This window comes from Desmodus rotundus, chromosome 1, assembly GCF_022682495.2.
Source record: "Desmodus rotundus isolate HL8 chromosome 1, HLdesRot8A.1, whole genome shotgun sequence".
Taxonomy (NCBI): domain Eukaryota; kingdom Metazoa; phylum Chordata; class Mammalia; order Chiroptera; family Phyllostomidae; genus Desmodus; species Desmodus rotundus.
Genome location: NC_071387.1, coordinates 3,943,458 through 3,965,293, shown reverse-complemented (window position 1 = coordinate 3,965,293; position 21,836 = coordinate 3,943,458). Strand labels below are relative to the sequence as shown.

Sequence of the window (21,836 nt, the reverse complement as noted above, 5' to 3'; positions counted from 1 at the left end):
GAGGGGACGGGGGACCAGGGACCCTGGCCAGGAGCCTGGGGTCTGTGCCCCTGACACAAGGAAGGACGCCAAGGGACCAGCCCCAAGCTAATCACGGCACCCTTGGCCGGACCTGCAGCCTCTCCAGGGTCTTCAGAAAGGCCCACTGGGCACAGAAAGGGGCGGGGGGTGGGAGCTGGGGGCCAGACATGCAGGGGTCATTCCCTCCAGGTGGGCGCAGCGCTGACGCTGCCGAGGCTTGCTCACACTGGCCAAGTCTGAGCTGGTGGGGACTCTGCCCCCAAACAGCTCAGGCCCCGCCCTGCTGCTCTTGCCCACTGCCACCCTCTACCCCAGGAAGAACCCCTTGCTAGGACCAGCTTCCAGACCCCTCGCCAGGGCCCGTTCTCCTCTGTAGCACTAGACCTGAGTGCAGAGAACCACCACTCCACCGGGAGGCCAAGCCCTGTCCTTGGCAGCCGGACGCAGCACCCTATTCCCTTTTGGCCCATCCCCAAGGTGGAGCGGGGCCCCATTGTTCCCCTCCCTCAAGGCTACAGCCTCTCTGGGTGGCACCAAGGGGAACTGGCAGCTTCCAGGGAAGGCCCGGGCCCGGCAGTCTCCCCGGGCGCCAGCCCATGGCCAGCAGCACAGTGGTTTGCCATCGATCCGGCTGCCCCAGGATGGCTGCGCACCTCCATTGGGGTGGGGCTTGCTCAGGAGAGGGACTGGGCAGTAAGCACCCCTTGAGTAAATACATCGTCACGTAGGTGATGGAGTGGAGCAAGGATTAGGTGACCAGCGCCCTCCCGTGCCGTCCCTGGGACTCCTGCAAGTGCCTGTGTGCAGCAGAAATGGATTCTGTCTTACCTGACGGGCTTTCTGTGCTTGACTATTACTAGTTTGAACGCGGGGCCTGGATGTTGTAGCCGTGGGTTTGGCAAGCTTGGAGGAAGGGGGCTGCCGTGGGGTGTCCCCTGCAGCCCCTGCGAGCAGCCTTCAGAGCAGACGTGGCTGAGAAAGCACGGTGTGGCCCTCAACGACTGGCCACACTGTCATAGGCCAACTTCCACAGCAGCTCTTGACCCCGGGCCCACTGAGTACCACAGCCTGGGCCCTGGTTTACTTCCTTGAAGACAGGCAGCTGGGGGTGTCTGCCAACTGCGCCCCCCCAGGTCCTTCCTTGGGTGTTTCCTGGCCCTGCCTCCAGCTCTGTAGTGCTCAGGCCAGCCTGCAGCCCTCCCCCAGAGCCCCAGGAGGGGCCTTCCCTGAGGAGCCTGGAGGGAAGGGTGTGCCTTTCTTCTCCCCTTTGAATTAAAACTGGGTGGCGGCCCTCGGGGTGGTTGGGGCCAGTGTGGACTGACAGGGAGAGCCACACGCTGGGTGGTGAGGGCCCTCTGGGGACAGGCGCTGAGGATGGAGGGTGAAAGCTCCCTGGCCTTGACCCAGGACTCACAGGAGAGAAGGGGCCTAGACAGGGGACTGGGGCCAGAGCTCACCGTCCTCCTCTGCAGGTGGGGGTCGGGGATTCTACCTGGGGCCCTTTTAGTAGCATCTTCTGTGGCTTCGTTCCTGCTGAAATGCAAGAATGAGCAGCCAGTTCTAGGTCTGAACCTGTGCCCCTGCCCCGTCCCGAGATGCCGGGAGGAGGGGCGCGGGTAGTCTCTCTCCCACCCCTGACCCAGCCCCTACCCCTCTGGCAGAGGATGAAGAGTCCAGTAGAAAAGAGACCCGGCTCCCTCTGTCTGGTTTGGTTTCTTTCCTTTAAATTCAGCTTAAGGCAAAAGTTTGGCAAAGCAATTCTACATAAGGCCGCGTGACGAGAGGGAGGACAAGGGGGAGCCGCCACGGGAGCGCCTGCACTCGCGGGTCAGCAAGAGCTGGTCTGTCACTCACTCGCCAGCTCCTCCTCCTCCTCCCGCCCCTGAACCTCCTAAAGAGGCGTTCAAAAAGAAAAAAAACGGACTGAAAAGCAGTTGTGTAGGGGAGTCTGTTGCAAGTGAATGACTGAGACTGTGAGAAGAGGGGAGGAAAGGGGACCCCAGGCGACCCTGAAGGGCACCCATGGGGCTGGTCTGTCCGACTGAGCCCCCACCCCCGCCCCTGCCAGACAGGACGTGGGCTCCCTCCGAGGGGGCGGGCGGGAGGCCATCCTGGGGCATGCGCACAGTGAGACTGCCGCTGGGCAAGGTAGAATGGTTGTATTTTGCTGCGGGACGGGCGTCCACGTGGGGCTGGATCGCCACTGGAGTCTAAGCGAGCGGTGCCCGGCTGTCACCGGTGCTTGGGCGGGATCACCACCAGCGGCTGCCCGTATTTGGGCCGCCACATGAGGACCTGAGCGTCGTTGGCGTTGGGCTTGACCAGGGCGCTGGGCGGGATGGGCTCGTTCTTGCTCAGGATTTTGGGCTGGTCCTGGGCGATGGGCTCCCGCAGCCGGGCGCGCTGGCCCAGGGGCCGGGTGGGGTTCACCTCGATGCTGAGCTGCATGCGCCAGCGCAGCGTCTGCAGGATGACCATGTCGTCGGTCGAGGTGTTGGTGGCCACCAGCCACGTGGTGAAGCTCTGGTCCCGGTAGATGTTGGTCAGTCTGGCCACATTGCTCTCGCTGACGGGCACGGCCCATGTGACGCTGGGGTAAAAGTTGTCGTTCATGCTGATGATGAACCTGGAGTTCCTCCTGGTGGGGCCCACGATGGTGCACGTCTCCGTGGTGTTGCCGTACCAGGGGTAGTTCACTCCGTCCGAGTCGCTGATGGCCTCGATCTTGCCCTCCTGGAGGTCTGGGAGCTCCCAGCTGGACCTGGGGGCAGGAAGACCAGTTTACTCAGCCAGACACCCCCCAGGCTTTTCTGCATCCCCTCCCTGGGGGACCAGACAGTAAGCAGACATCCAACATCATGGAGGGCGAACTGGGGCTTCCCCGACATCGCCTCCCTCGAAAGCCTCCCCGTTCTCTTGCATCCTCTCCCATCGTCTCCCTGAGACCCCTGCAGACAGAGCTGGACCCGGCCGGCTTCAGGAAGCCCTGGTGCCCCTGCCTGTGAGAGGATGCACCACCTGGAGGGGCCTGGTGCTGGTGAGCAGTAATAGGATCCCTGATGCGTGCAGTGCCCAGCTGCTCGTGCCAGGGCCACACGTGACCTCGGTTAAGGTAGAGGCCGCAGGTGGGACGGAAATGCAGGCTGGCCCAGCCCCTCTGGCCTACACGTGTCCCACAGGTGGCAGCGAGGGCCCTTCTGTTGCTCTAAAGGCCACCAGGACACGTCAGAGCCCCATGGCCATGGGGCAGCACATCTGGGAGTGATTCCCAGCCCCCCCATGGGCCAGTGTGTGACCTGGGGCAAACACCTGCCCCTCTGAGCTTCAGCACCCTCGCCTGGGGTAGGGGTCACTTCCAGCCTCTACTTCCCAGCTCTGGGGCCTGGGGCATAGGAACCAGCACCCCCAGAGCCCTCTGCTTAGGGTCTGGCCCCTTACCTCCATGTCTTCCCCACCGGGCCCTCCCCAGAGCCACAGCCAGCACCAGAGGCTTCCAGAGGCCCTCCTTTTCTGCTTATACCTCCCAGAAGAGGAAGCACCCCACAGCCCGAATCGCCCCCGCCTGGCTGGCCCATCTTTGAAGCAGCAGAAGCAAGAAAACGTGAGCCACTGCTATCTCAAAGCGCTGCACTCAGCCCCGCCGGCCAGGCCAGCTCTGAGCGGCCTCCTCCGCGCCTTGCTGCAGTGCTGGGCTCACGCTTGGCTCTCACCTCCTGGAGGCCGAGGGGCCCAGCCTTCTGGGGCAGGGGCAGAGGCAGACCGCTCGGCTGCCCAAGCTCGGGCTCAGGAACCCCACAGGCCTTGCTCAAGTCTCAGCTGCCTCCTCCCTGGTGTGAGACCCCCGATCAGGAGGACTGGTCCTCCCTCAAGCCCAGATTTGGACACCCGTCCCTGCTGGGGTCACTGGAAAATGAGGACAGGAACGTGCCAGCCCAACGCAGGGCACACAGTACGTGCCGGCAGTTGGTGGCTGCTGGTGCCATTGTCGTCGCTGTTGTTTTGCTGTAACAATAACTCTCAGACACAGGAGCACGCCAGCAGGTCCCGAGGTGCTCCAAGGACACAGCCGCATCTGGGAAGCTCACCCCTTAGAGACTCATCGGGAATCAAGCGGGGGGTCGGGCTTTTCCCAGGGTGACAGCTAAGCAGCGGGGCCCGGGCAGGCGGACCTGGTCCAGTGCTGGCTCCCTGGGCCCTGTGACACAGCGCACCACTCCCAACGGCCCGAAGGCAGGAACAGCCTGAGTGCCCTCGGACGGGGGACGGATAAACGCCATGTGGGCCATCCACACCGTGGAGTGCTATCAGCCTGAAACAGGAAGGAAATTCTGACACCTGCTACCACACGGACGGACCCTGCGGGCACTTTGCTGTGAAAGAAGCCAGTCCCAGAAGGACAGAGACTGTGATTCCATCTACCTGAGGTCCCTGGAGTGGGGGCAGGGGAGGGGCGGGGGAGTTCGTGCTTAACGGGGACAGTTTCCGTTTGGGATGAAAAAATGCGGGAGATGGGTGCCCAACCACGGAGATGTACTTAATGCCACCGAACTCAAAAATGGTCAAGATGGTAAATTTCATGTAAGTTATCACAATAAAAAAACGCACTTCTCTCAATGAAATGAGTCATTCAGTGTCAGCAACCAGCAAATCTGGGGCCGCTGTAGAAGGAATGGTTACGAATGTGATTTTGCTCATTCTGTGTCTCTCATCTCTGTTTTCTCTATTTTATTGACGGTCCCAATTTAGGATGACACCTGCCTAGCAGGCCATCTCCTGCCCTGAGCCTCGTGTTTGCCAAACTCCAGAGGAACCTGGGCAGCAGCCCCATGGCCTCGTGTTTCTAAAGTACCCGCCCGTTCCTGGGATCTCGGGGCTCTTCCAGAGCCACCACGCCGCCACCGCAGAAGCCTGTGCTGGCGCCTGTTTCGGAAGGCGCCCACTCTCCCACTCACAGTGGCCACACTTGTTGCAAAATGCTTTTTAAGAGGCAGAAAGGAAACTTGCAAGAGGAGGAACTTTGCTCCTCCTTGGCCTTTCACTTCCTAAGAGCTGGCCTGTTTGGGGACTGGGGTTTAGTGCCAGGATGGCCTCTGTCTCTCTCTTCCTCTCTCCCAGCCTCTGACCCCAAGCTCCACAGTTCCTTTCCACCCCCAGCCCCCAAATGCCCAAGCCCCAGCTCAGTCACAGACAGGTGACGATCCTCGTGAGCCAGCAGACAGCCGAGCCTCATGTGCACTATTACTCAGAACCAAGGCCAAGGGCGTCTGTTTTAGAATCATCCCCAGCCAGCACGGGCTGGCTCTGGTCCCCATGGTCCCCGTGGTCCCCGCGAGGAAGTGAGGGAGTGTGGTAAAGGGCACAGTTTCTGGGGACCCAGTCTCAGGCTGGCTCTGATCAAGTCACACATCTATGAGCCTCCCTTTTCTCACCAGTGACCTGTGGACAACCCCACCCATCTTGCACAGTTTCGGGATGATGAAATCCATTGATGTATATACCACTCGTTCCACAGTAAGCAGCAATATGTGGAAACTTCTAGACCCTTTGGAGGGAGGTATCAGCAGTTGGGATTTGCCAAAACGGATTTGCCCAGAAGCCTCTCTTATAGTTTCAGACTCCATGATCTCCGGTTTGTTCTGGAACGACCTTGGACTTCAAGGCAGACCCTCAGTTCTTTGCTCCACGGGGTGGTGGGGCGAGCTCGGACCCCGGCCCTGCACACACTGAGCCTTGGCCCTGTTCGCGTGGCGGGGACAATGCAGGCTCTGATCCACGCCTGCCACCAACAGGGTGAGTGAGGAGGAACAAGGATCCCAGCACCGCGCCGGCGCACAAGCACCCAACCGACGGGTCTGTCTGGATTTGGGGGACCGTGAGCCCTGCCCCGAGTTCACAGGCCTGCGAGTGCACACAGGCCGTCCCCAGGCTGCAGAGCCAGCGGGCACTCCTGGTTCCTCTAACGGCCATGTGCCGCCCCACCCCAGAGCCCTCTGCTGGCAGCAGCACCCCTCCCCCTCCTGTCCTAGTCAGTCTCAGCTCTGGGGTCCCCCAGGGAAACCTGCCCTAGCCCCTCCCAGGAGGCCAGGAGGCCCGCATTAGATCCCCTGGGTCCTCGTCCTGCTGCTTCTGGGCACGTTCATGGGGTGGCTGAATAGCCCTACAACCATTGCTGATGATCTTGGGAGGGCGGCAGCCAGATCTCTGGGACCAACACGGTACCAGGCCAAGAGATGGGCACCATACACACTGGTGGCCTGGGCCTGACTGTGGTGGGCCGGGGCCCAAAAGGGGTCTCAGGAACGGGCTTAGCTTCGCTCAGGGGTCCCTGGCCCAAAGCTGTGCTGACTAGTGTGCCTTCTCACCCCCGCCAGGGTCGTCCCTGCAGCAACAGCAGCCGTGGCTGCCGGGGCACATCGGCCGGGCCAGGCCCGCTGTATACAGACACCTGCCCGGGGTACTCCTCGGGCCTTGGAGACGTTAGAGGCCTGGCCCAGGGTCACATAACCAGAAAGCCGCCAGGCCAGGCCCCAGCCTGAGCAAGCTCTTACCCACTGGCCTCCAAGGGACCCCCGGCCAACATGCACACACATGCACACATGTGCACACACAACACACGTGCGCACGTGCATGGGCACATACAATCACGCACACCGAGACACGCAGAGGCTCTTACCCACTGGCCTCCAAGGGAACCTCAGCCAACATGCACAGGTGTGCACACATGCACGGGCACATACAACCACACACACCGAGACACACAGCGGCTCTTACCCACTGGCCTCCAAGAGACCCTTGGCCAACACACACGGCATGTGTATGCACAGTGCACATGCACACGTGTGTGTGCGTGCACACATCTGCACACACATCTACACGCATGCACACACACCCACATGTGCACACACGTCTGCACACACACACAGGCTCTGCACAGCGTGCCTGACTGAGAATGGGAATCTGAAGGGACCACAGAAAGGCCTTCCCTGGAGGCTGCAGAAGGGGTTGAGGCTGTGCCAAGGGCCACCACAAGGGCTGGGGATGGTCACCCTGTGTCCAGGCCCAGCCTCCCGTCCAAGCTGGCCCAGTGCGAAGGCCTCTCAGTGGAGGGCGAAGGCCCAGGGAGGCCCTTCTGTGGCCCTGGGCCAGCAGGAGCACCCCTTCCTGGACACTTTGGAGAGAGCCAGGCGGGGGCAGGGGCAGGGGCTGGGCTCTCGGGTCGGGGCTCCAGAGCCAGACTGCCCGGCCCAGCCCACCAGGCCTCAGAGCAGAGCCACCGCACTTCCTGGCTTTCTTCACTTGGGTGGTTTTCCTTAAAATTAGTCATTTTAAAAAACTCAACTACATGTAGCTTCTCCTAACAAATACCTTTGAAAGACCAGGTTAAATATTCTAGGTACATATGTGTATTTTGTCCTAACATATATCAAAATAAATGTTTTGCTTTCGATGAAAATTCCGCTTCAGCTTAAACGGGCCCACTAAAACACTGTAACACAGGCCTAGCTCCCCACGGGCGCCCGAGGGACCCAGGGGCAGGTGACAGCTGGCGGCTCAGGCCCCAGGGCTGCCCGGGGCTCTCTGCCCGCACTCAGGGCTATTCCGCCTGGTCGTCACTAACGCAGTTTTATACAATTTGCAGAAAGTCCCAATTCTGTCAAGTTTTGCAGTTTTACACAAACTGAGGCCCAAAAGCCCTTCCCTAACCAGCCTGAGGTCCCATTTCCTGACTTGTGCCCCATGTGGCACCCACAAGGCCGGCCCCTCCCACGAAACGGGCCACCAGGCACCTGCTGTAGGGGGAGGGGAGGGGCTGCAGAGTCCCCCTCCTCCCCACCCTCACCCCTGGGTTCCGCCCCGCCACACCCTGGGCCCTGGGGCAAGACCTCTTTTAGTTTCCAGTTATAAAAGCTGTGTGTGGTTTTTTTAACGCCAGCCGTGGAGAAGTGTATGAAATAGAAGCGAAACCGTCTCTTCCGCGCTGCCCGCCCTCCCTGAGGTTACCCCCCGCGCGGCAGGCTGGTAAACATCCTTCTAGACCTTCCCCTCACACACACAGTGTACGTTGCCATTTTCAGTGGGACCTTTTCAACCAAAATGGGTCCTTACCCTATATACCTTAAAACTTTGTTTCAATACAACCTATAATTTGATCGTTTTCCCTCCCGGGAGCCGCTATAGGTCCACCTACTGATCTTTTTCGTTCTACTCAGATCTGATCGGCAGAAAAATACGTCTCTAATGCCTCTCCCTGGCCAGGCGGCTGCCGGGTGCCTTCCCGCACGTCCCCAGGAAGAGGGAGCGTTTGTTCCGGGCCCTCGGAAGGTGAGGACTGAGGCAATCGCTTGGCCAGGGCCAGTCCAGGGGGAATTCTATTTGGGCTGGCAGTCCCTGCCACTTCCTCCCACCCCAAAGGCTGGAAGCGAGGACTTCCCTCTCCCGCCCACGCCTCCCTCGCCTCTGCCAGGGCCCAGCAGATGGGGAGGCCCCTTCCGGTTGAAGAGAGGAAGCAGCATCCTCAATTGTTCTGTGCAGGGCCCGTGGCTCAGGCCGGGGCTGCAGGAAGAGGCCACGTGGTCACCAGGGCCATTCCTGCTGGCCCGTCCCCAGTCCCGCTGGAGCAGAGCAGGCTTCCCTGGGCAAGTGGCTCTAGGCCTCGGAGCTGTTGGCTCCTCATCTGATGAGGTCTTTGGGAAAAAGCCAAGTGGACAGGGCGCTGGGCATGTGAGCCCCCAGCCAGCTTCAGCCTCCCACCTGCCCACAGCCTCAGCTCCTCCAGTGCCGCCCTGCCCTTCCCATGAGCTGGGACAACTGCAACACAGCCGGCTGCATGCTGGCTCTGCCGCACGTTGAGTAATTAAGGACGATTATCTGTAGTTATGATATTGTCGGCTGCCACAGATCGAGGCTTCGGCTGCACCAGGCCCTGTGCTGGGTTCTCACAATGAACCCCCTCATTCCACCCCCATTCAGCCTCACGAGGGAAGCACCGTCCTCCCCAGTTCATAGATGGGCGCCGGGAGGCTCGAGGCCCATGGCCGTAGACCCAGCGGGTGGCGGGGCTGGGACCCACACCCAGCTGCTGTCCTCCCCTCAACCACGAGTCTGCCCTTTGGCAGAACCCTAAGCCAGAAACAGACCTGGGCCTGGGCCCTGGCCGAGGGCCAGATTCCCTTGAGGACTCCAGAGAAGGGCAAACCAGGGACAATGGGAAGCGTCTCCCACACAGGCAAGAAATTGTGACTTGTCATTTAGAAGACTGTGCCAGCTGACAGGTGGCAGTTGAGGAATTGTGGAGGACGGGGTTGTGGAGGCAGGTGTCTCCAAGAGTCTGGGGGGAGGGGGTTGCTTTTAAAGCATTGTGGGTTGGACCCTAACCCTATAGGATCCCCTCAAGCTGGCACGGAGAAGCTCACCATTGTACAGCGGTTGGTAAGGGTCATATTATTGTCCCACTTCAAATTTCCAAACCCGGAGCGCCTTTCTGAATTCTCTGGATTAGAGGTTAATCTCAAGCAGGGATGACGTTTGGGGGTATTATGGGTTTCAGCTAAGTATTTGGAATTAATATTCTGAATACAAGCCCATTTGTAAAGAGCGGACGCCCTAACTCTGCCATCTGGCCGTGCGCGCCCCGGGCCCCGAAAGCCCAGCGTATGGGTTTCACTTTAATGGCGGCAACTGTCTGGGTCTAGTCCAGCGGTTCTCAGCTGCGGTGGCTTCACGCCCTCCCAGGGACAACCAGCAACGCCTGGAGACATTTTTGGTTGTCACAACAGGAAGTTGGGGGGCTCCTGGCACCGAGTGGGCAGAGACGAGGGACGCTGCTCCAGGTCCTACAATGCACAGGGCAGCCTCTGGTCTGGGCAAAGCGAGGGGACAGTTCTGGGCAGCTGGAGGTCTCTGGCCAGGCCCACTGGCTCATCACTCCTCTCCTTCCATGTCACGGGGCTTAAAAATAAGAAAAAGAGCGATTTGGGGTAAGGACGATGGTAAGGGTCCTTTATATCACCCTCACTGCCAGGCTCTTTCTAAACCAGCCCTTCTCGTTCCTGGGGGACCCCGGTGGGACACAGCACTCTGCCCGCAGCAGGAGGGACCGCCTCGAGGAACCGAACAAGGAACCTTGCTGTTCGGTAATTCTTAATACAATTTGGTTGATTAGTCCTAAGTCGAGCAGCTTCCAACACAGCATTTTAGCCACAGGGTCATCACCTACACCTGCCCCTCACCGAATCCCCACAGCAGCCTATGGGGATGACAAAACCAAAGCGCCGAGCGGTGACTTTCCAAGGCCCCAGAGCCAGCACTGGTCAGTCATTCTGACCCCAGGGCCTGAGCCCACGAAGGACGCTGACCCTCCCAGGGCACCCCAAACACTGCCCTTTCTCTGGGGCAGCCCCCGCCGACTGGGATTACGAGCCCAGGAGAACGGGACTCAGTCACAGAGGGTCCTGGCCGATAGAGGTGGCCCGAGAAGGGGAGAGAATCAAGGGAAGCAGGTAGAGAGCATGGAGACTGGCCTTCAGCCCCTTGAGAACTCCAACTATTCTAATCTGCACTATTTCAAAGTTTCTTACAGCCAGGGAGTGGCCCTGTGTGAAAGAGGAAGGCCTGGGCCAGGGGGAAATTCAGAACAAGAGGAATTTTTGTCTGCCGGATCCTGGAGTTCCAGCCCCAGCTCCCACCACGCAACAGTAGCCGCCGAGGCTCACCCCCATCGGAGAACGATTGCCGCAGTAACAACCACGACGCTCCAGGCGAAAGCCACCTGCACTGTGTTTGACCGTGGCCTCGACCAGTGTCGACTGCTTGACAAATGTCACCTCCCATCATTCTCGCAATAAGCCAGGGCACAAGCACTAGGACGCCCCAATTTGCAGAGGAGGAAATCAAGGGTCAGAGTGGCTCAGGTCACAGCCTGGACAGTGGTGGTGGCAGGGCCTGGACTCCCGCCCAGGTCTGCTCACCTGCATCTGGGTGTGCCCCAGGCTCCTCTAACCAGGAACCAAGGACGGGCACAGACAGAGAGAGGTCACCTCGGGTCACCTGACTCAGGCCTGCCTCTGGTAAGCATGCCTGGACCGACTCAGAGCTGCCTAGCGAAGCGAGAGGCCTCGAAGCTGGGACACCCCATGCACAGGGAGGGGGTAAGACCGAGGCTGTGAGCCTAGCCCGTCCCCTCCCCACCATACAGCGCACCCGGCTCATCCAAACACAGTCCCTTTCATTCTTGGTGCCTGTCTCCCCCACCCCCCGCATTCACGTCTTCCCGATTTCTGGAGGACCTCTGCCTACCCTGCCCCAGAACTCCTGGGGGCGGGGTGGGGGGGGGGCAGGGACAGACTTAGCCTGAAGCCCCTGGCAAAGCCTTTGTGTCTTGCCAGTTGTCCCAGATGCCTCGCAAAGTCTGACAAGGCTTCGAGCTCAAGGTTTCTTAGGGCAGGTTCACACCAAATAACCAAGGCTCGTGTTTCCCCTTTGGACCAGGAGCTCAGCCCCTGGCCTGGACTCGCAGCCACTTTTGGGAATTAAAGGGCCTGGACGTGGAAGTCAGCTGGGCAGAGGAGCTGAGAAGTGTCCAGGTCGGCCTCACACACTTCTCCCCAGGGCGACCACGGTCACACCCAGGATTTAAGTGTCACCGTGGTCCCCTGTGGCCCTTGTACCTTCAGTGTTGTTAAGTGGAGGAGCCATAAGATTGGATGTCCCCCCACTCCCCCCTCCTTACCCCCTCTAATTTCGGGTGGCCCAGGGTGTTCCTCAGTCAGCATGGAACTCCCGCTCCCAAGAACATTGCCTCTGCTCTCTCCTTGCACACCCAGGATGCCGCACGGAGTGCACGCCCAGAGAGACGACGGGAGAGGGCCCCCGGCCAGCTCTTGCAGACACGGTCTGGTGTCTGGCGGCAGCGACTGTCACTGCCTGGCCTAGGGAGGCCCTGAGAGTCAGTCTCCCACTGCTCTATCCACACCAGGGGCGACCATCTCCGGAGTCAGAAAACATGCCAGAAAAGACCCAGGGTCCCAGGGTCCTCTGGGACTTTTGTAATGGAGATTTACATTACCCCGGGAACATTCTGGAGACCAGGCTGCAGAGAAGAGGCCAGTGGGCTCCTCTTAGCTGTGAAGGCCCCGCTGGAGCCCCCTGGACAATGAAACGAGGTCCACTTAAGTGGCCTCCCGCCTCGGAGAGAAAAACACTGCCCCAAGGAGCACGTGGGGCTTCCGACCTGCCCCCTCTCCAACAAAACACCGTTGGCCACAGTAAAGCGCTCCCTGGGCCCTGAGGTGCACCTGAAGCCCCACAGCACTGTGCGGAGAACTCAGGCTTCAGAGCCCGGGTACTTCCCTGCGTTTCCGCCACATGGGCTCGCAGAGGCCTGAGCCTGGGGGGTGGGGGTGCAGGGAGGTGGCGAGCCTCGGCCTCTCTGGTGACCCAGACAGCCCGTTTGTTTTGCCAAAGAGGCACCTGGTAGAATGTTCTCTGCTTTCTTTCTTTCCTTCTTTTTGAATTGAGACAGAGAGAGATGTGTTGTTCCACTTATTCATTGGTTGCTTCTTGTATGTGCCCTGACCCAAGGACTGAACTGCAACTTTGGCGCACAGGGGATGATGCTCTGACCAACTGAGCCACGGGCCAGGGCTCCTCTGCTTCCTCAGCACCTTGCAGGGCAGGGCACTGGAGCCCCAGGGACTGTGGTAAGGAGGCAAACCCTCTAAGAGGACTTCCGTACATGCCTCAAGTCCCCACCCCCCGCCCTCACTGTGAGGCCCTGACCCCCACCCCAGACCTCCAACCCCCCCACCGCGAGCAGCCCCCCCAAAGCTGGCTCCAGAGCAGTACTCACATGCCCTGCTCCCCGTACTGGTTGTAGAACTCCATGTGGCTGCACGCCTGGATCCAGCCGACTATCCAGGTCTCCTTTCTGGGGATGGGCGGCATGACCACCTGGGCCGAGGCACGGAAGTGGGGCGTCCGGTAGCGGAGCACCACGCTGGAGGACTCATCGATGCTGGTGGGGACAGGGTCGATAGAGGCTTTCACGTCGATCACCGTGATGCCTTCCCGGAAGACCCTGGCTTTGCCCCCGATGCTCTGGATACAGCCCATGGCCCGGAGTACCGCTCTGATGTCCAGGGAAGGCCAGCAGTCCCAGAGAAAGCCGGGCATTGAAAAGGTGGAGGCTGCCGGGCCCAGGGCAGGCAGTGCTGCTCTCCGATTTCAAATTTCAAGACCGATATCCATAGGATAGAACATTCACTGAGTAGGGGGTGTTTGCATATCACTACCTCAGGCCTGTTTACAAATAAGGATTTTGCTGCATTTCAAGGGCCCTAGGTTCTCTCTTCTTCGGCTAGCAGTGGACAAAAATCACCGATATTCTTTGGGTTAAAAAAAGAAAAGTTTGGATGTTAATGGATAATCATGTTGTTCAGACATCCAGCCCTTCCGTGCCTCACACGCGGGGAACGCAGCTCACAGACGCTCCCTGAAGTCTTCGGGGAAGAAGGCGAATGCCGGCAGACACATAAATAAGGAAGGCTCTGTCCCCGGCGCAGCGCCGCCACCCTCGCTACAGAAGACCGACTTCCTGCCCTCCTGCCTTCCGCACGCGCTCGGGACACACGCACCGACCTCTCGCCCAACGGGGCCGAATCAATGGAAGGGCAGTTTCTGTTTAGTCGGCAGAGGTCCCGGCTCCCTCGAGGGCGAGCGCCGACCCGCGGCTTCCTGGAGGCGAGCGCCAGGCTCCGGCTGCCCGCGAGGTCCCCGAGAAGCGCAGCGCAGCGCGGGTCCGGGTCGGTGCCCACTGGCGGGCGCAGGCCGACGCCCCAACGCTGGGGGTGCCGCTTCCCCTTGTCGCTGTCTCTGTCGCCGCCGCCCGCTGTCCGGGGCTGCAGGGTTGCGCTCGAGCCGCTGCCTAGTTCGCCACCGCCGAGGACCTGGTGGGAGGTGGAAGAGACAGGGCGTCAAGGCCCGCCTCAAAGTTGAGCCTAACTTTGCCGAGGGGGGCGCACGGGGCGGCGACGCGTGTGCGCGGGGCGCGGGTTGCAGAGCTGACAGCGCAGCTCTGGGCGGTCTCCCCGGAGGCGGCGCCCCCCCCCCCCCGCCCGCCCCGTCAGTGGCAGCCGCAGGACCGCGCGCACCAGCGAATAATCGCCGCCCGTGACATCTCCGCTGACACCCTCCCGTCCGGAGTGTGGGGTGGGGGGGCGATAGGCTGGCACTGCAGTGGGCCGCGTGGACTTGCTGGCCCTGGCACTACGCCCGCCGCCTCTCCGCCAGGTCTCCTTCCCCAGCCAGGGTCCCTCCGGCCCCCTAGGGACGCAGTGTCACCCCTACAGGACAGTCTGTTCGGGCGCGTGCCCCCTTCTCGGGCCGGAATCCCCCAACCCTTGGAGGGCTCAGTGCCCTAGTCCCGCCGCATCGGGCGCCTCTGTCCCCCCCACTCGTCAGCCGCTGTCGGCCTTGAGTCCCTGCGCGTCCGGCGCGCTGGCTGCCGCGGGGCAACTTTGGCGCACACGCCCCCACCCGGGCGGTGCCGGCCACTCACCTGCCCCTCCGGCCAATCCGCCTGCCCCGGCCGCCGCCCTCCGGCCGCCCCGGACCCTGCGGCGGGCACCCCCACCCCCTTCCCGGGGCAGTGTCCTTTGGCTCTACTAGGGTCTGGGGCTGGCGGGGGCGCCCCCGGCCCCCACGTCCTCCTAGCTCGGGGCTTCTGGGGGTGGCCGGGGGCGGAGGGCTGAGGCTCGGGGCTCTCTCGCCCCTACCCCGCGCCTCCTTTATTTTATGATCATTGTGAGCGTGCTGTCGCTGCTCAGCCCCGCCGCCACGCTGCAGCCGCCTGGCGCGCCCGGCGCTGCCTCGCTCTGCAGCAACATCGGAAAGGCAACCAGGTCAAACTTTAGAGAAACTCAGCCCCTGCGCCGGCCTGGCCCCGCGTCTGCCCGCAGCCGGCCGGCGCACAGCGCAGCGCACGCAGGCACCGCCGCCCGCGCTCGCTGGGCCCCGGGGATGCAGTCCGCAGGCGGCAGCGGAGGGTGCCGCCTCCTCCTCGCAGCCTGCCCTGCTCTACACCCTCGCTCCCTGCACCGCCCGCCCTCCCCCCCGTAATCCTCTCCCCCTCGCCCCCCTCGCTCTCCCTCTCTCTGCAGCTGCTGGGAGAGCTGAGCCTCTCCTTGGAGAAACGACATTTCCTTTCTGGCAAGCCCGGGGAATTCTGGGTAGTGTAGTTCGACTTGTGCCTCGGGTCCAGGTGGGCTGCTCCCTACGCCCTTTGAACTCACAGGCTTTCCGGGGCTCCGGCCCGCAGGGAAGAGCCGCACTGCCCTGCTTCTCCAGGCCGCGCGAGGGCCATGCCTGGCTGGAGACGGTGCCAGGGCTTTGGCAGGCTCCAGGGCCGGGAAGGTTGTGGTAGATGAGTTTGGGGAGAGGGTCCTTGGGTTGCTCCCTCTGTGCTGGGCCACTGGGCACCCTGGAAGGTGGTCAGGCCTGTTGGGCCCCAGCTTCCTTTCCACCACCATCAGCCACCCTGGGTAGGAGGCCTATGTTGTGCATTCCCAGAGCAGGAATCCAAAGCTGGGAGACTTGCCCAAGGCCCCACCTGGCATCGGTCCCAGCTGACTGGGACCTGGTGGTCTGAGTGCAGAGTTCAAAAGGGGGTTGAACCTGGATGTGGTGAGGGGAGGGGATAGCTGAGAACCTCCCTAAACACCCTTGAGCTGTACCCTCACCCTCACCCTCACCTGGGAAAGGCCAGGTGGCTTGTGACACCAGAAGACCTTGCAGCTGCTGCCTTAGAGCCATGCCCCCCCACCCCATGACTCTCACTTGCAAAGGTGCTCGAAGCCGGGCCCAGGGTAGGGGGTTCTGGCCATTCCCAGGGTATGCCGGGGGGCAGGAACCAGAGGAGTGGAGATGGCAGCCACGCTGAGGTTTCTTCTCTGATGATCACCCAGGCTGAACGACCCGTGAAATGCCAGCGCCAGCTCAGGCCGAGGGGAGTGTCTCATTGCACCTGCCGCTCCCCTGCCTCACCTGCTCACCGCCATGGCCCTCGCCTGGCCTGGGGATAGGCTTTCCCTATCCGGCTCAGCGAGTTGGTAGCTTATTCCTGGTCCTGCTGACCGAGACCAAGGCAGGGTGTCTCTCATGACATGCTGACTGCCAGACGGTAGAACCCCAGATGGCATGGGTCTCCGAAGGACCCGTGTAAATTTCCACTTCAAGGAAGAAGCTTTCCCTGGCCCCTCAGCCCACAGCAGCCTCTCCCTGCCACATACTCACGGCCTCCACGGAACATCCTCCCCCCGGGCGCCCCACGGCCACCCACTCCTCCCTCGTCATCAGACAAGTATTACGCTGTTCAGTTTCTATACAGGTGAGGTGTTAAATATCGAGGTGTCCCTCTCATCTCCCCACACCATCGGCCCCTGGAACAAAGCAGACTCATTAGCCAGGGTGCCCCTGATGGTGGGGACACTGCCCTGGTGACGAGGACACGAGTGCTGCATGAACATGTGCTGAGCAGCACGTCTTTCTCATTGGACATGAAGACACAGAGTTCAGGGCCCAGACCCGCTCACCAAGTGGCCAAGCCCCTGAAGATTATTTCCTGGGGACAGGTCCTCCGGGGGCCCATTGCAAGGGATGTTCCTCCCTGCGGGCCCGGGCTGGGCCTGGGTTTGTGAGGGTAATGATGAAGTCCCCACTGTGTGTTAGGTGCTGCCTGAGTGAGCACTGTCTCCTTTATCCTTCACCTTGACCCCAGGAGGTGGGCTGTACAGACAGAGAGACCTGGTAGGGGTCAGGGGACAGTGGCTTTTTCAGGTCTGAATCCCTGTCCAGATCTGGCCAAGCCCAAAGCCCAGTCACCTCCTCCTCCAGATGTGCCATCCCAGCCCCTCCACGCAGGAAGGAACCAATGCTACAAAGCCCCGTCTCTGGCAAGTTGTGCCGGAAGAGGGTGAGGGTTCTCACAGGACTGAAGGCCCCTGTCCCTAAGCTTGGACCCAGAGCCACTTCCCCTTTCTCGTCACCCATTCTGTGGTACTTTGTCTTAGGCTGCTTGGAGGGCAGGCTCTGCAGGAAAACAGCCCAGGCAGTGCCCATGGGCCTCTTGGCTGGGCTCTGAGCCGAAGACCAGCCCCCCAGAGCCAGCCCTGACAGACAGAGGGTATGAAGGGGCTCAGCTTTCATGCGCATCCCCTGGCCCAGCTCCTGGTAGTCCTCCAAGGCTCTGGCTGCCTCTTCCTGCTCAGCACTTCCCAGAGCTCTCTGGGCGTTGGGCACAGACCCCTGGCTGTGGGAGGGAGGCCCAGGACGCATCCACATGAGCGTGAAGCGCTGGGGTCTGCAGGGCAGAGGAAGGGGACCTCTGTTGGAGAGGTGCCCAACACCACAGGGCCCCTCCCCTCCCCCCAACCACAGACTTCCCAGATCCTCTGCTGAGACAGCACCAGTGAATGGGACAGAGGAGGGGTCAGCAAGCACAGCCCCAATCCCTGCCCAGAGCTGGTGGACTCGTCAGTGTGGCAGCTTGGGAGCCCAGAGTGTGGTTCGTGGGAGGACACAGTCCCTCCTCGACCCCGGGCACTTTCCCCAGTGCTGACTGGACTCCTGTTCTGTGCTAGGCGCTCAGAAGACACTGGGGAACACAGCCAGGGCCCGGACAGGCAACGGGCGTGGTCCCCACAGCACTTGCATCCTCGTGGCCAGAGAGGCGTTGAGGGGTGACTCCAGGAATGACGACTAGAGGCATTAATTGCCATGAATAATAAATAGGTGCGATTTCACACTCAGACGGTTCTGAGTATTGATCGCTGCTCTTTAGGATGGCTGTGAGTCAGCCGTCCCGATGTGCGGGTGGTTGGTGTTAAGCTCAGGGAGAGGCGGGTGCTGGACGTGTGTGTCCAGGGTGTTGGGGTGTGTGTGTGTGAGAGTGAGTGTGCCAGAGGAGGTTAGAGTGAACGAGGGTGTGAGTGTGTGGGACAGTGTGAGGCTGCGTGTCTGTGTGTGTGAGGGCACGTGCAACAGTGGTGTGTAACGTGTGGAGTGTGTCCAGGTAAGTGTGTGTGCCCACGAGTGTGTGTCTGTCTATGGATGTGTTCACCTGGGTGTGAGGTGTGCAGGGCTTCGGGGGAGAGGACTGAGTGGGTATATATCGTTCGTGGCAGTGTGTGCGTTGTGCAAGGGTCTGGATGAGTGCGTGTAAGTGCGGAGCACGTGTTTGTGTTCTAGTTCTGTGAGGGCTTGTAGGAGCGTGTGGGCGTGGGTCTGAGTGTGCATGCTGATGTGTGCCTGCGCGTGTCTGGGTAAGGGTGAGTGTGTGTCCACGCAGATGTGTGGCTGTGTGTGTAATGTAGGTGAGCCCGTTTGCGGGTGTGAGTAGGTGCGACGCACGAGTGGAGTGTGAGCATGTGAGAGTGCGCATGTCTGCGCCTGTGCATGGAGGTGTGTTGGCGTTATTTTCGGACTGGGTTGCTTTAAGGTGTCTGGTGGAGGGGGAGACCCGAAGCCGAATCAAGTTGGTAAGAGCTGGTGACGCGCGGGAGGGGGGAGGGGGCTTGTCCCAGCCCGGCTCACAGCGCGGCCCCTACCTGGGCACCCTCCGGGGGCCCCAGGACCCTCTGCTGCTCCGCCCGCCTTCCCCATCACATCCTCCAGAACCACAGCTCCGAGCGAGAAACGCCCTCCCCTCCGACGACCCTCCGCGCAGAGGAGCTGAGGCCCGCAGAGCCCCAAGGTCAGGCAGCCCTAGCTGGGGCGCGCACGGATGACCCCATCCGTGCTGGGGCCCACTCTCCTGGCTGCCCCCTGTGCCCCCCTGTGCCCCCCGTGCTCCCCCAACTCAGCATCGTGGGGTGAGGATCCACGTGCAGGTGACACGGAAGGACGCCCGGCGGCTCACCACCCCCACCGCCCTGCCGAGAGTTGGCAGGGTGGGTGCGGCTGGTCCGGATCGGGTGCGGCACTGGGAGTTCTCCAAGGTGCTAAAATAAACCCAGCGAAGGATCAGGTTTCCCGACCGAAATAGCCCAAGAGCCGCCTTAGAAATTCAAACTGAGCAAGCGATCCCGGCGGGCCTCCTGGGGTGGGGAGGCCGTGATGAAAAATGCTTTGCACAGGGCTCCCGACCCATCCTGGCAGGCGACTGTGCACTGTCCCTCCCTCCTGTGCCCTCCAGCTGTGCCTCCCCCCGGGCCAGCTGCCCAGAGTGGAGCGTCTCACTCACTACCCTCCCCTTTCGTTCTGGGGTCATTGCCCCCAATTAACCAGCCTCCTCTTGGCCATGGGCCTTTGAGACCAAGGTTTGCAGTAGATCAGAGCCAAGACTCCAGTTCATTCAGTAAATGTTTCTTGAGCACCTACTGTGTGCCAGGCACTGCTGGGGCTCCTGGGCTCATAAGTGAACAGAGAGACAACAGTCCCTGCCCATTAGCTGACACTCTGCTAGGAAGACACAGGCCACCAGCACACAGGGTAACTGAGCATCAAGTTAGAAAAGATACGGGCCAAGGAAAAGAGCAGAGAGAGTAAGGGATGCTGGGGTGATGTTTGAGCCCCGGGGTACCCCATCAGCTCACTCGACTGCCCAGACAGAATCCCTTTACCTCTGAGCTTCGGTGTCCAAATTTGTGCAGTGGGGACCGAAAGCCCACCTGTGCCGCTGCTGTGACAGTTAAGGGACAGGCGCTTAGCTCCCCGCCGGCACCGAGCGAGAGTTAAGTACGAGCGAACATGCCGTCTGGTCAGTGTGCTTAGGAGCAGCGGGGAGTCTACCCTCTGCATTTATGACAACGATGCCCAGTGCCCTCGATGTGCAAACCGCTCCAGGTCCTACACACAAAGCTGTCAGAAAACCTCCCCTGCTCTCGGGTAAGAGGCAGTGCACCAGGTGGTTGGGACGAGGGCTCCAGGCCGAGCCCAGAACTGGCTCCTGCTCTGCCTCCTGCCTGGTGAGTCTCTTCAAGCTCCTTTGGGCCCCTCTCTGGCGGTGGACTGTCCTGGAATAGGAAGGCTCTGTGGGCCGGGGCCCCGGCGGGGCTGTGGTTTGGGGGGCAGGTGGTCTGCAGGCACAGCGCCACCCCAGTCATCTTTGCACTTCTTGCTGGTCCTTGCATGGGGCTTGGTGCTCAGCAAGCCTCAAAAGTACTCCATGAGTGAGTGAGTGACGAGTGACAAGCAGGCAGGCCTCGGAGAGGCTGTGGGCCACGTGGCCGGGAAGACAGCCCGCAGGTTCAGAGTTATGGGGCCAGCCAGCCCACGTGCCAGCTTCGGCCCTCACCAGCTGTGTGGCCGCTGCTCTCCGCCATCTCTAGTGTGGAAAAGTGGGGCTGGACTTGCTCTGTCGGCCCGAAGCACCTGCAGTCCTGCTGTGTTCTCCCAGGTCTGGGCACCGCAGCGGGAGGTGCAGGCTGCCCCTTCGATCCCAGGGGGACGTGCCCGAGCACGCTGTCTTATTGGGCACCGGCCACGGGAGCCACTTCTGTACACGCTGCATCAGTGCGCAGGGACCCGTGCGTGAGGGTGGCCGCGCCAGAACCGTTCTAATGGTCACAAAATGGAAACAGTGCACGTGTCCAATCGCAGAGGGTTGCTCACTTAGACTGTGGTCCATCCACGGGACAAACAGCCACTGAAAAATGACAGGTTGTCATGGAAACATGGCCAGGTTTGTATTTGTTAAGTGAAAATGGTAGGTTATTTTTTCAAGGACATATAATACAAGCATATGATAAATGCATATTTGTATATATATGATATAGATATTGATAGACAGTTTTTTTAAGATTTTATTTATTTACTTTTAGAGAGAGGGGAAGTGAGGGGGAGAGAGTGGGAGAGAAACGTTTGCCCATCTCACACCCCCACTGGGGACCTGGCCCACCACCCAGGCGTGTGCCCTGACCAGGAATTGAATAGGTGACCTTTCGGTTTGCGGGATGACGCCCAACCCACTGAGCCACATCGGTTAGGGCGAGATATAGTTTCTTAATGTATCATTTCTGGTTATTAGAGTAATACCTGGTGGTTGTAAAATATTTCAGGAATTGGCGGTGAGACGAGGGAGAGCCCTCTGTCACCCGATCCCTCGTGCGGCAGGCAGTCTCCAGGCAGTAGGCTCACACTTGTGTTTTCTGTATCTATTGAACGTGTCGCAGCAGGCCTGTGACATTTTGATCATAAGAAACCGTAAGGCAATTGGTTAAGTTGTACGGTTGTATACTCTGGCTGGTTATTCCATGGGTGTGCAGCCTTCTCCCCCACTAGACGGCAGGAAGAGCTCAATGAAAGTATCGATCCAATGAATGAACAAGTCCCAGGCCCCACGAGAACCGGGCCATTCGGCTTGCTGTAGGTGTTCCCACAGAGACGGTCCTGCTTCTCAGCTGCCTGAGGATGGACACAGGGTCACCTCACCTTACAGAGGGAGAGGCGGGTCTCAGTGTAAGCAAGCCCTTTACACCACCCTGCCACATGCCCCCTGAGGGGACAACAGGGGCCAGGAGGACTAGCGGGACTTCCCTGCAGTCACTGAGCCAGAGGTCGCCGAGCCAGGCATTGAAGGTGGGTCACCCCACTCCAGAGCCTGCTCTGAACCTCTCAGGCGCCCCAGCTCGGAGCCCGTGGAGCCTGCCGGCAGCTCTGGCCAAACCAAGATGCTGACACAGGCCTCGGGGTATTAATAGCCTCCCTTGGGGCCAGGCTCCTCTGCCTGCCCTGAGGTCAGCCCAGGTCACGGGTACCATCTGGGGGGAGTGGGGGGAGTGCCTGGTGGGGAGCGGAGCAAGCATATCCAGGTCCCTGTGGTC

General features: G+C 60.7%; 1 protein-coding gene across 3 annotated transcripts; it reads right to left on the bottom strand.

The window, feature by feature from the left end:
- Nucleotides 1-1,725: 1,725 nt before the first annotated feature.
- FAM78A (family with sequence similarity 78 member A) lies at nucleotides 1,726-15,121 on the bottom strand. 3 transcript variants are annotated; one of them, XM_053919614.1, is made up of 3 exons: nucleotides 14,576-15,121; nucleotides 12,869-13,964; nucleotides 1,726-2,782 (listed from the first exon to the last, which is right to left on the bottom strand). In XM_053919614.1, exons 2-3 carry the CDS (start codon nucleotides 13,189-13,191, stop codon nucleotides 2,254-2,256), a joined length of 852 nt encoding a protein of 283 aa, XP_053775589.1. In that variant the 5' UTR covers nucleotides 13,192-13,964; nucleotides 14,576-15,121; the 3' UTR covers nucleotides 1,726-2,253. The 3 variants fall into 3 exon arrangements, with proteins under 3 accessions (XP_053775589.1, XP_053775593.1, XP_053775597.1); XM_053919618.1 differs by lacking the exon at nucleotides 14,576-15,121 and adding an exon at nucleotides 14,169-14,340; XM_053919622.1 differs by lacking the exons at nucleotides 12,869-13,964; nucleotides 14,576-15,121 and adding an exon at nucleotides 9,435-9,810.
- Between the last annotated feature and the right edge of the window lie 6,715 nt (nucleotides 15,122-21,836).

Coding starts and splice junctions, on each gene's coding strand:
- FAM78A (XM_053919614.1), bottom strand. CDS start 13,191: ATGCCCGGCTTTCTCTGGGACTGCTGGCCTTCCCTGGACATCAGAGCG. Junction 2,783..12,868: donor CAGTACGGGGAGCAGGGCAT/GTGAGTACTGCT, acceptor TCCTGCCCCCAG/GTCCAGCTGGGAGCTCCCAG.